The 13,491-nt window shown below is 34.2% G+C and overlaps 1 protein-coding gene across 14 annotated transcripts in view; it reads left to right on the top strand.

The window, feature by feature from the left end:
* The window catches only part of EPHA5 (EPH receptor A5), a 314,401-nt gene that overhangs the window by 16,688 nt on the left and 284,222 nt on the right, over nucleotides 1–13,491 (top strand). For all 14 annotated transcript variants that reach the window (XM_074344128.1, XM_074344124.1, XM_074344129.1 and 11 more), the window contains exon 2: nucleotides 10,802–10,866. In XM_074344128.1, the coding sequence (XP_074200229.1) occupies nucleotides 10,802–10,866 (65 nt within the window). The remainder of the gene's footprint in view (nucleotides 1–10,801; nucleotides 10,867–13,491) is intronic.

Raw genomic sequence — 13,491 nt, 5'->3', positions numbered from 1 at the left:
TAAATATTCTCTATTATTAATCTCAAAAAAGAGAATATGAAAACGTGTTAAGGCTAAAAGTGGCTTGTATTTTTATTAGACAACACTATGCACAATAAGGACATACAAAATCTTAGAGAATTGTCAAAACTCTATAGATATAGAAGGATTAGTTCACAGGTAATGTAAATTCAAGCAAATGTCTGTTCTCAGGGCTAAGCATTTGGAAGGTTGAACAATCAGCCGGATACTTCCTGTTTTATTCACTGATGTATCCCTAAGGCCTAGAACAGTTCTTGGTACTTAAGTAGATGCTTAATAAATGCTTGTTGAATGAAAGAACCCTCATTCATTGCAGGTGCCCATAGAACTTGAATAGAAGTTGAAACAGTGAGCTGGAGTTTTTCCTCAGTTATTTATATATTGTTTGTATTACATTGGATTATATTACATTGAAGATAATATAAAAAACTGTCCAACACTGACTTAAAAGGTAGAGGACTTAAAAAAGTTTTGAGAAAGAAGTTTCAGGGTAGATATCTGGTGGTTTGAGTTCAGTGGCTTAATGATGTCAGGACAGGTGTCCTTGTGACTTTTTTGGCCTCACTCTCAATCTTATTGCCTCCTGGTTGCAAGAAGGCTGATGCATCTTTAAGCATCACATTCAGTTCAGAACAAGAAGAAGAAGGGAAAAAGAAGAGCCAAGAATCACGTCAGCTAGACTATTCCTTCCTAAGACAACAAGATTTTCCCAGAAACTGGCAAGCAGATTTCTGTTTTTTATAGCTCACTGGCCAGACCTATGTAACAAGGCCCCTCAGTTCAGTGGAGGCTAAGATTATAGAAACATGATGATCATTATTTGCTAAGGCCAGTCATGACCCATTGTCTGGTGCTAGGCACATTGCCACTCCAAACACAAGTGAGTTTCTGATATTAAGGAGGGAGAAAGCATGTGAGTAACTAATGGGCATAAGATAGCACCTGCTACCATAACATTGAAGAGTGAAAATACTTTTATTTTATTTTACTTTATTTCCTTTTTTTCTTTTCCTTTACACATGTTGTAAAAGGATAAATAGTCAACCACTGAGGTTATATTTTGACCAAAACCAGATTTTAGGCACCAGGTTAACTAGGCAAAAATGATTGCTACTAGATCATCAGTCTGGTACCCTGTAAAGATACATAATTTATTGTATTTTAAAAGGCTGACTTAAAAATTACTTCCCTGCTAGCTACTTTGAAATGGATAGTTAGAGCAGGGTACTAAAGTGTTTATGTTCAGTCACCTTAAATTAGTGGGCACAGTATTTGTTTGTACTTCTGTCTATATTGCTTTATATTTTGACTAATTTTTGATGATAAGTCATTATCCAAAGATTTCTTATAATTTTTTTAAATTTTAGGTAAAAGAATCTTTCTGTGGTGTTTACATCAGAATTCAATTTTGACTAAGCCACAAGACTGACTGACACGGGGATAATGACTCAAGCTGCCAGCAAAATTTGGGTCATTTCTCATTTCACAAAAGGGCCACTGGGCCACCCGGTTGTTTGCTTGTTTTTGGAAATGCCATCACCTTAAATTCAGACTAAATTTGTGCAAGTTTTTCTCTGTTTCAGTGCATGTTCAGATCTAATCATCATTTATCCGACCCTGAAGGCTAGAAAACTAATTATTATATAGATTGTTTTGCAGTTTGGTCTATTTCAGTCAAACGTTAGGGGCAATCAGGGACTGAGGTAAGGATTCATGCCAGGTGAAGAATCAGCTTTGCATACATTTTCCATTCTGTTTTTATGTACTTTTTGACATCTAAGGACAAAATATATTCAGACAAACATATACCCTGTTTTGCCCCAAATAGCATAGCTTAAAGCATAATGAAAAACAAAATAAAAAATTAAGAAAAAAAGGTTCATTGTTACTGTTTTGCTTTCTGAAATCTTGTAACTTACTGTTGGAAATTTGACTCTAAATTGTGATTTCCCCAGAAAAACTAATATTTGCTATGTTTAGATTAAAAGATCTGAAGATTTCCATCTTATATACAGTAATATTAGTGCATTAGGGAGATACTGGCTTCTGTAACATGTTATTCAAAATTCATTGATTTAGTAAAACTCATTTCTACATAGAAATTAAGAGTTTCAAAGGAGAGAACATTTGGATTCAGTTCAATATTGGGGCAAGTGTGATATAGAAGCAAGAGAAAGAGTTTTAGAGTTAGATGGTTTTGGATTCCAGTTATGAGCTTATTACCTCCGTAACCTTGGACCACTGCCCCATTTAACTTTTCTCAACTTCAATTTCCTCATCTGTAAAATGGGGAGAATAACATACTAAAGGATCGTTGTTAGGATTAAGTGGGTATAATGTTTATTGAATACAGATACATATAATTTTATTAGTTTTCATCACTGATATTACAAAGATGAAAATTGGGACCCTCAAAGTAAAATCACTTCCACGAGCTGACACAGTAGCAAAGCAGAACCATAGGACTAATGAATATTCTCGGTGCAACAAACCATTCTCACAGAGAATTGTGAATAAGCACATTTATTTCAAGATTTAGGATTTATACTGCTTTGTAAGGAATAGCTTCATATGTTATCCACATATATTGTGGCGTGGAACTGAGCGGGGGTTGAGTGAGCGTATTCTGTAATAGGATGATTTTCAAGCCCATTATGTCATCTAATGTTGACTTTTCTCTTTAAAATAAAAAACAATATGTAAGATTTGACAAGTTTGGTTACCATACCCGACAAAGTAGCCACTGAAAACCGTATGGTTTCGCTCTTTTCATGCCATGTGTCCTGAGAGCGGAGCAGACTGCTCATTAGTCACAATTTAGCTGTCAGTGGATTTCAGTGTTACCTTTGCCTAAACACTTTGTATGGACTAACCAGTGGATACTAATTCTCAATTCCCCTTTGCCATCTCCCTGAGTTTGTACTTTTAGAGTATATTGACCATTCAGAATCTTTAGTATGAATTTCTAATTGATTTTTGCTTCCCTTAAAGTTGTATGCTTCATAATATGAATATTCTACTCCTCAGTTTTCAAAGAAAGTGGCTAAAACTTCTTTGTTTATGATGATGAAAACTATTTTGAAACAAAATGAACAAAAAGAGGCAAAAAAAACCCCAAAATGAGCAGAGGTGAATTCATTTTTAAACAGATAATTAAAAGCAATGGTTATTCCTCCGAGGCAACAATGAGTATAATATATTAAGATTGAAAGGGAAAACAACAATCATCTATCTTTGATATCACTTTGAAGATAAACAATCTGATAGTTTAAGTGACTCAGTTTGAAATGTCATTGGAATTCTGTAAGTAGAATATGGGAAGTATCAAGACACGATAGAAGGAGAATAGACTTCGGGAATAAGAGAGACTGGAGTTTGCCTTCAGATTCTGCCACTTCACAGTTGTATCAGTTAGGATGTCTTCCTCTGCAAATAGCAGCAAGTCACTTCCCCACTGGATTAAGCAACAAAAGTGATTATTTCCCGTATAGCAGAAAGTCCTAAGAGAGGCAAGTTTCAAATTTAGATGGATTAGCGACTCTGTGATATAATTTGGAACCGGATACGTTTCATCCCTTCACCCTGCCAACGCTGATCTGTAGGCTTTGCTCGCCCGCTGACTCTCCTTATTTGCTCTAGATGGCTGCATCAGTTCCAGGAAACACACTCGTGCCCAGCAACTTTCAAGGCAGCCAGGAGTTTCCTTTTCTGATGTTTTCTTCTCAAAAACTCCTTTCCCTTGCAGATCACCTTCACAGCTCATTGGACAGAACTGAATCAGTGGTAAGGCCACATAATTGAAACTGAAATAATAAGTTCAGCATTGCTAAACTGTGGAAAGAGAAAGAGGGAAAAACCTGAATGAAACTGGAGAAGAAAATAGAGACCAGTATTCTGGAAGAATTTATATTAAAAACAGTAAGACACAACTACAAGGTTTGAAGTAGGGAAGTGACATGACCACATTGGTGGCTTCAAAAGGTCTTTCTGGATGCAGTATTTTGTAGATATCTTCAGGATTTATGCCTCTCTATTGAGAAACCAGTTAGGAGATTTTTTCAAGTGAAACTTTATGGCAAGGATACGACCGGATTGGTTATGCTGTGAAATGAAACAGCAGGCAGTTCAGAGAGTTATATACAGAACAGAGTGAGAATTGGGATTTGGTTACTGATTCAATGTGGAGATAAAGGTGAAGGAAGACAAAGGTGACTCAGATTTCTGGATGGAACATCTCGTTCTGTGGCATTGCATTCACTGAAATAGGGAACATAGGAGGAAGATTTTTTTTTTTTAACAGGGAAGATAATTTGTTCATTTTGAGACAAGTTGAATTTGGAATGGCTGCATGTCATGAATGTGTTAATAACTAGGAGACACTTTTATAAGTGGATAGGAATTTCAGGAGAGAGAAATGGACAAGATACATGTATTTGAGGGGTTATTAACATTTACATTACAATTGAATACTTGGAAGTTTGTGAGCTCCTCTACAGGGGTCCTTACATAGAAGATACATGAGAGAGATGGTAATTTCACCTTTAAAACCCAGCAGCCAACAAACAAAAAAATGAATATCCTAGTCATTCTCCAACCTGAATAGTCTTATTCAGTATGTATGGACTGGTGCCAAGACATTTGTTCTTTCCAAAACGTTCTTTTTTTTTTATTCCTGTTTTAAGTCCTAGTCAAGAATCATTGGTGTAGAATGATAAGTGAAGACAGTCCACAAAAATAAAGTATTGATCGAAGCCAAGGTTTGAATGGTTGTTAGAGGAAGAGTAGCTTATAATGGAAACATATAGCCAGAGAGATAAAAGAAAACCATAGAAATATGTTGCCACTGAAGGTGAAAGGTGAGAGAGAGTGTTCGTGGAGGTCATGACCATATGCTAGCAAAACGTAAGGAAAACCAGCAAATCAGAGCTCCATGATTATCACAAGTTTTCAGAACCAGTCTTCTAGATTTTTCTCAAGCAGTGTTTGACAGCCATGATTCATGTACAAATAAGTAAGGTAGGTTCATTCATGATTAGGGTTTACTTCATGACCTTTGGATGTGCTGGGGAGATAGGTGGCTGTAATCAAGGTAGTCTGTGTCTAGGCTCTAAGTGAGGGACTTGGTTGCAGGAAGCTATAAGCAAGGCTCATGATCTGTCATGAAGGCCCTGGGTGTTGCCTCATATTTTCTTCCTTTCTTGATTTCCCTGCTGGGGCTCCAAGTGAGACTGCAGACTGTCAGGATTCTGTTGATCCTCTAGGTTTTTGAGATCATTAAATGAAGGAACATGTATAGGTTGCCTGGTAGAGCACCTGACACATAGTAAACACTGAATACATTCCTTTCCTCATATTCTTTCTTCTTTTTCTAAGAAAGGTTATACAATTAAGTTGCTCAGATTTGCAAAAGAAATGAATACTCTCCCATTCATTGTCTGTGGAAATACAGTTGGTTATAGATTCTTGTTTTCAAGTAAAGATGCTAGAAATCTGTGTAACACACTAAACCTAAAACATAATTTTTACCAAATTTACAAATTTACTTTTCCAATGGGAAACACATGGCTTCTTTCTCTGCACTCCTTTTGCCAACTGTTCTTTGTTCCCTGCAGCAGTTGTCAAATTATAAAATTCAGCCTAGAAGCAAGAAATCACATCTGTGCTGAATGGTACCATGGAGAGAGGCTGGACAGCTGTATATCTGGGGTTTATTCCCACAGATTAGTTAAATGTGTGCTATAATTGAATCCGGTAGCTTTTCTGATATCGTTAAATGGAAATCAACAAGCAAGCATCCATCAAAACTCTCCTGTATTCAATGCCTTTAGGGAAGATTACCATCCTATCTGCTACGAATCCAGATTATTCTCTCTACACTGTGGTGGAAGTCCGACTACCATTATAATTGTGTTTGTTTGTTGATATGAAGATCATAGAGGAAGAGAAGCAATATAAGATGAAGACCATGTCCTGTGACTCTTCTTCACCTCATGTCATCGAGGATCACACTTTTCTTTCAAGGCGTTGCCCGCTGATGGCAATGGGACTGAGTAACCTTGAGCTGTCATCAAGACACATTCATCCCAGTGCATCATTGTCCTTTTTTTTGCTTTTTGTGACTAATGTTGGCAAGATATTAAGGAGGAAGTAATGGAGTCAGAGTGATTCACAGCAAGTTATGAATATTTGAATATTATAACCATTAAAGAGCGTATTTGAATACTTAACTCCAATTAATCTTTAATTGTTAGAATGTGTGAAGTTGAGGCCTTAGAAGTCTTTTGGTGCATATTCCATCTTACTCATTCTGCCCTCCCCTTGTCCTCTTGAATCCCAACAAAAAGTGTAGTTAGCAACCCTCTGGCTTTTCTGAAAGTAAATTCTTTAAAAGCTTTTCTATGTTTTTTTCAAGAAAGCATTAAAATTATTAGTGTGTAGTAATAAAAATAAAACATACTTAATATTAGTTTGGATTGTTTCCTATTATAATCTGTTATTTGGTTGGGCAGTTAACTGATTTTTACTTATTAAAAAGTTCCTGTATTCTGGAGTCTTTCTTTTCCCTGCATTAACTTTAGGAATTTGCAATAGACTAAGTACTCATTGACCTCTGTAGAGTTATTTCTCTCAGAGAATCAGTCTTCTTAATTACTGATTAGAACACAAACCAATATGCCCATCTTCATTGTAATTATACAATGGCTGAAGGAAAATGACCTTGAAGACTGTCTCTCAGTTTAATGGTGTGGTTTCATTTTAAAATATAAATAATAGAATAAAAATATTTTCCATAAAATTTCTGATATCTAATTAATGTCTTTCAGAGTAACTCTGGTATCAAACATTTCCTCTAATTATATTCATTAGTGGCTTCTCCTGGACAAGTTTTAATTAAGTTGTACAACGAAGATCAATTCTCATTTTGTATTCATTGCAGTTTACAACAAGCATATACAGTTCAGAACAATTTAATTACTGTAATTGTAGCACAGAAGATACTTAGTGACTGTGCTCCATTACTGCCAAACCCCCTTTTAATAAATTCAGTAATGAAATTGGAAATTCACATTTATATATAAGCTATGTCTAAACTGGTTTTGATGTTAGTAGCTTAAGTAATGGAGGGAATGGAGGCATTAATAACATCAGTGGCGTAGTGTTTTTTTCATACATACCATTATGAATATTGAGAAATTATTAGAGTGTAAATAAGAACACTTGTAATAATAGTTACATTAATTACTAAAAATAATTTAGGGATGTTAGGTAATCAGAATACTCTATTTTGTCTCTAAATAAGACTTCAATTTTTATTACTTTCATTTCCTTAAATAGGAGTAGTATTTTGATTCATAAGGAATGCTTCTGAATATGTGAACTTCTATTAATGAAGATTGTGCTACAGGTGCATTTTACAAGGAAGGTAGAGATTTTCTAGCAGCATCATGGATGTATACCAGGCTTTCTCAGCTTTGGCACTAGTGAAATTTGGGCCAAATAATTCTTTCCTGGGGAGTGGGAGGACTTTTGCTGTGCATGAAGGAGGTTTAGTCAGTTGCAAGCCTGGCTTCTCCCATGAGATACCGGTAGCAAATACTCCCTCTACCTTCCAGTTTTGACAATCAAAAATGTCTCCAGACATTATCAGATGCCCATGTTGAGAACCACTGATGTGTGTTGATTCAGCCACACCCTCCTGATCTGCCCACTGACCAAATGATTCATTCATAAGACAAATGGCTATTCTGCTGTTCTGAGGGCAGGCTACGTTCATAGGCATGAGTCAAACATGGTGTTCTTTTAAGGGAACAGTACAACTCTATGTATTCCCTGTTTTGGAGATTAAAATCAGATGTTAATAAAATGTTCAATAATACTACCTTACCTAGATTTAGGAAAAGGAGAATCAGAGACGGCTTCCTGGAGAAGGCAATTCCTGAAATACATTTTGAAGGACAAATGAAGAGTTAGCATTCACAACAGGAGAAGGGTATTTGAGATAGCTAAAGCAGCACATGCAAAGCTTGGAGGTAAAAGAACACTCTATCTGTATCTGTCTATCTACCTATTTAATTTTAGATGGATCTAATTTTAGATAGTTGTTTTCCCAGAGGCATCAAATCTCAATTTTCTCTGCATTATATGAACAAAATTATAATATAGTACTCTGTCGGTAATTACCTACAACACCTAACTTTTCTCTTTTTTCTCAGTTTCCAACTTAGTAATGGTATATGTAAATATCTGCTTTGCATTGTGAATTTTTTTAAAATCATTTGATTTTAGGAGGAAAGCAATTTTAGACAGTAGTGAAATGTGACATACATGTGTTTCCTGTAAACCTCCTAATCCGTTTATCTGAAGAAAACCTTTTGACAAGTTCATCAAAAGAAAGATAATATACATTCCTACTGTTATTTTCATGTGTTCAGTAATGTATTCCAGTATTGAAAACTGCCAATAAATTGTGTTAACAGCCAAGCTAGTATTTTGAGGTCATTCATTTACTTTCACACATATATATTTTCTAAGCCAAAAGAGTAAAAATGGTCATTTAAGGTTAATTCAAATGAGGGTCACTAAATTTTAGAAAGACTTCTAGAATTCTGCTGGTAATAATGAATATTTCAAGATGCACATATTATTAAGAGATCTCCTAGGAATGCTGTGTTTCTTATGGTAGGCTAGTTATGAATTCCTAGAATTCCTATGCACATCAGTTCGCCATCACAGGATTTAGTTCAGTATGACTGCCATCACGGTAGAAGACCTTTAGTTTGCTCATTTGTGCTACTTTATCTAGTCTATGCAGAGAGGCTGCCTCTCAGTATCAAAGGTGAGTCAAATGAGTCATAAAGACGAATAAACAGAACGATTTAGGTTCTGCATTCCCCTGATATTTAGTCATGTCTAGACACAGCCCTAGTGCCCCAGAAAAAACTAAAATGAGGACAAGGACATTTAAGTTTAATGTAGCCTTATTCCCATGGAAACCAGAAAAGCCAACAGTAGAGTAAAAAGATGAGAGTACAGATCTATCTGAAAAATTAGATTTAGTAGCATGATTGGCAGATTTGCAAGGTTAGTGGGTAGTGAAGCAGTTTGGGTTTGTTTGCTTTTGGTTTTTGCTGTTTTAAAGGATGGCTTTCTCAGTTATATGTTTCCTCTAAAAAATAATAATTCCACAAATTATTTATTATTTTGTTCCCTAAAGCCAGTACGGTGTGTGTAAGCTAAAGTTGATACATGTTTTATTGGCAAGCATTTTTATTAAGAGCTCAGAACTTAATGAGGAAAAGAAACAAGTATGTGTATATGTTATAGTATTGAGTATGTATCTTTTTTAAACTTTTAAGTTTTTGATTTATTCTTACAGTAATAATTTTAATACAGACTGTTACCTTAGTGTATAAAATATGTATGTTTGCATATGTGATATGAAATAGGGTTAAATGCACATAATTTCCATACATGTAGAAAATTTGTTCCAGTGGTGATCTTGATTTCCTTGGTCATAATAATTTTATGTTCTCTTGTTGAAGTTTTATAACACATTTCTCAGCCTATCAACTGTTAAACCTTTAGTACACCAGGCATACCCTTGCAGATAGAACCATCTTTTTTAGAGCTGCTGGCGTTTCAAGATACTGGCTCTTGAATGCAGTTAGAGGAAGTTTCAGTAGCTCTGACTAGAGTTAATCCAGTTGTTTCCCTTTTGGGTCCAAATGCCATGCTCATTCAGAGTGCCTCAGCTCTACAGCATGCCAGGTAGCTCCATTTGGTTTAGGTATAATATATTAAAAGATAATGATCTGTGATCTAGATGTAAAGCATTTTGACTACACAGCATCCTTTAAACTACTTCAATTTCACAGGGACAGTAGGTGAACCTGTTGAAATGTAAATTCCGCACTCCATGAGTGTGTGTGTGTGTGTGCGTGTGTGTGTGTGTGTATGTGTGTGTGAGTGTGGGTGTATATATATGTACCTACTTTTCCATGGCTTCCTTTTGCAATGATGATGTAGATTTACATTCTGGGAATTACAAATATTTTAGGATATCCAACCATAATTGAGGTCTGCCTTTCAAAAATGTAGCTAATAGTCCTATAAGAATCTCATTTTGGACTATAGTTACATAATAAGTAGAAAATATCTTTGGGAGTGCAGTGGGCACTTAACTATAGCAACAACCTTAGAGCTGCTACAGCTTTCTAGGCTTGGTTATTAAGGGTCTGTAGACTTATTTCTTAATTAAATTTGCAATTTGGATTACAGATTTTGGTTAATATCACAAAAAACGTTACAAGCTTGGGAATAGTTTATTGCTGCTTAATGTAAGTTATTTGTTAACTGCTTCATAACAGCTTTCCAAAAGAAAATATAGTTTGTTGAGCCACCGTTTTATGGCTGAAGCTTAATCCTAAAACGTAGAGCCTTTTAGAACAAAAGCACGGCCCTCATGGTTATCTGTGGACCTTTCATTTTTTTTCTTTTTCTTATTAATTATTTTCTTTTATTCTCATTTGACAGAAAAAAGCACTTAGGGTAATGACTTGTTTACATATTTTTTCTGTAATTGTTCTCCAAATGGTTATTCAAAAATCACTTGTTATCTTGCATCCTAATAATGTTTTCTTTGAGTTATAACTCTTGCATTCATCATACGAGTGCTTAATCTACTTTCAGTCATGTGAGCAATTTGTACTTTTAATAACACTATGAAAACAATGATGTATATTTATATATTTGACTATGCTTTGTGTTCTTTCTCTTTTAGTGAATTTGTTGGATTCACGGACTGTCATGGGGGACCTGGGATGGATTGCTTTTCCAAAAAATGGGGTAAGCCTTATGAAATTTTCCCTACAACTGAAACTTCATGAATAAACATCATCTTAAATGTCACATAATTGAAAACTCTCTGGACATATTTGTTGTTAAGATATGAGGGCTGTGTGTGTGAAGGGCCAGAGGAGACCTCAGATTAGCTCTGGCTAGGAAAAGCAGGCAAATAGGGAAGAGATTTTAATGACTGAATAACAAATGTATTATTTTCCTCGCTGGATATTTCCCTGTGAAGAAATGGGAAGTTTCCTTCAGCATTCAAGTTGAAGCAGCCAACACACTTTTAGAATTGGTCTATCTTTAAAAAAAGAGCTTAAAAGAAAAAAAAGATTTGCTGCTGATTTGCCCTTATCGTGTTTATACTAATAGGAAATAAAAGTTAACATGTCAATGACCAGTGTTGAATCGACACTGGGACCAATTTATTATATGTTTCATTCACTACATTAGGGAATGAAAATATTTTAAGAAGTTCCTTTAAATTCCATTAAGATTAAAATTTCTCACCTTATCAGTTCAGTCATCATGCAAAGGTGTTCTTTTAATTCTTGAATTTTTCTCTGTTGAAAACTTTCAACAAATATGCATCATTGGAAGATTTTTATAATCAACCATTGTTTTTGTTAGTAAATTATTTTACTGATATACATTAAAAATAAGACCTTTGGGGTGAAAATTAGGTAAGCCATTTTAAACAATATGCATATTAAAGTCTTTATAATACTACCGATCTTAATGCATAGATTATATACAAAGTATTCTATTATTTTTGCTTAATTAAAAATACATCCATATTATTAGATGAAAATGAAAGCATAAGTAAAATATTGTGACGTAAAATCACTGTATTACACAGAAAACATTAACTATAATGCATGACTATTATATTAAAAAACAATCTAGACTTTGAGATATTTTTGTTATTTAGTAACTTTAATTTTTATCTTTTTTAATTTTCAAGTTAAAACTACCCAACATCGTTATTGAACCACCTTATGGCAAAGGCAAATGATATTTTCAATCCTCCATCTTAAGAAAATATTGTCAGACAATCTGAATATTTAAAACTTGATAATATAGTGTATATGTGCAATTAATTTAGAAAACTATGCAGACTAATAGTATTTCATATGACTTTGAAGGTTAATTTCAATTTAATTAAGTAATCGAATATTCTAACAAGTGGTTAAAACAACCCAAATAGCCAAAATGTAATATTTTTTCCAGTTGATGAGTAAACCAAATGTACTAATCAGCCCTTTACTTATGATATTATTATTTTTATAGAAATAAAATGAGTAGTAGTATTTGTTCTAATTCATAATAATTTATATGCTAACATTCTTATCTCAGTGTGCTTCCTCTTTTTTCATTACGCTGGTATTTCTTTTTGGTTGTTAACTATTATGGTTCCATTTAGAGATATAAATAAAATATTAAAAGTAGATTCTTAAGCTATTGGAACATAAAGAAAGGCCAAATGAGAAAAAGTTGTCCTACTCAGGTATAGCTTACGCTAACATAATAGTAAATATTCTCAGTCTGTCTCTCTTCTATCTTTCTTATGAGCTTCCTTGCTCTATTCTTTCTTTCTCCTTCCCTTCACTTGCTACCTAAGTTTCTTTTTTTATTTCATCTTTCACTGCCCCTACACAGGTAACACTGACTACCATCCACCTATGAGAACCTGTAAAAATGTTTTGTACTCTGCATTTTTTCACATATCAAAAATGATTTATTACATAAATATTTTAAATTGCCCTTTCTGAGAAGATGGCTGACATGTTGGGTTGAAATTAATTTTTTAAAAGCCTGAGAAGATATGTCATTCTCTGCAAATCTCTGCATTTAGTTTTATGTTTCTCCTGTTTCTATTCAGAAGTTATTTAGAAAAGGTTTTACTGAGTGTAACTGTGAGGGTAAATCTGATGTTGCACTTGTTCTTGCAACTAGACATTTTAGGGGAAGTTACTCAATTTTGTATGTGATTTCTGTATGAAGCACAATTAAGTCCTTTATAGAAACATAATCTTTTGTATTAGGGATGGACTATTTCCAGTCATTTTAACAATTTCCTGATTTGTTTTTCTTTCTGTTATAATTGTTAGTGTAGTCTTAATTTTGTTCAGCTTTTTAAATGAGTATTTTTCAAAATTCTTATAATTTTTTGAGTCATGTTCCTTTTGACATAGCTAATGGCTGATGTTAATATTGAAGAAAAAGAAGGTAAATTAGAGAAATTTAGTAAATGTGCACTTACCCAAGTATGAGGAATATGTGCAGAGTCCAGGTATTCTATTTTGTGTTATGTCCCCTAAACGCAAAATGAAGAAACTTTTAAAATTATATTTTAAAGAAAATAAGCATACAAAGTACAAGTAGTTCCAATAAGAAATATATATATATTTTTACAGGTTATTATTAGGCTGTGTCATTTATGATTGGATTAGCAATCTAACTCATAGGTGAAATAGAGATCTGCAGAGCGATGCCAGCAAAAATTTTGGAGGAAGGGCATCTGAAAATTTTCTTCTCCATAGAAGCCATGAAAAAACTGGAAAATATTGTAAGACTCAACTTTTCAGAACTTTAGAAAAAATCAAAATCTTAGAGCAATCCAGG

This window comes from Camelus bactrianus, chromosome 2, assembly GCF_048773025.1.
Source record: "Camelus bactrianus isolate YW-2024 breed Bactrian camel chromosome 2, ASM4877302v1, whole genome shotgun sequence".
Classification (NCBI taxonomy): Eukaryota; Metazoa; Chordata; class Mammalia; order Artiodactyla; family Camelidae; genus Camelus; species Camelus bactrianus.
The sequence above is the reverse complement of the archived record's forward strand: the minus strand, read 5'-3'. Positions and strand labels throughout refer to the sequence as shown.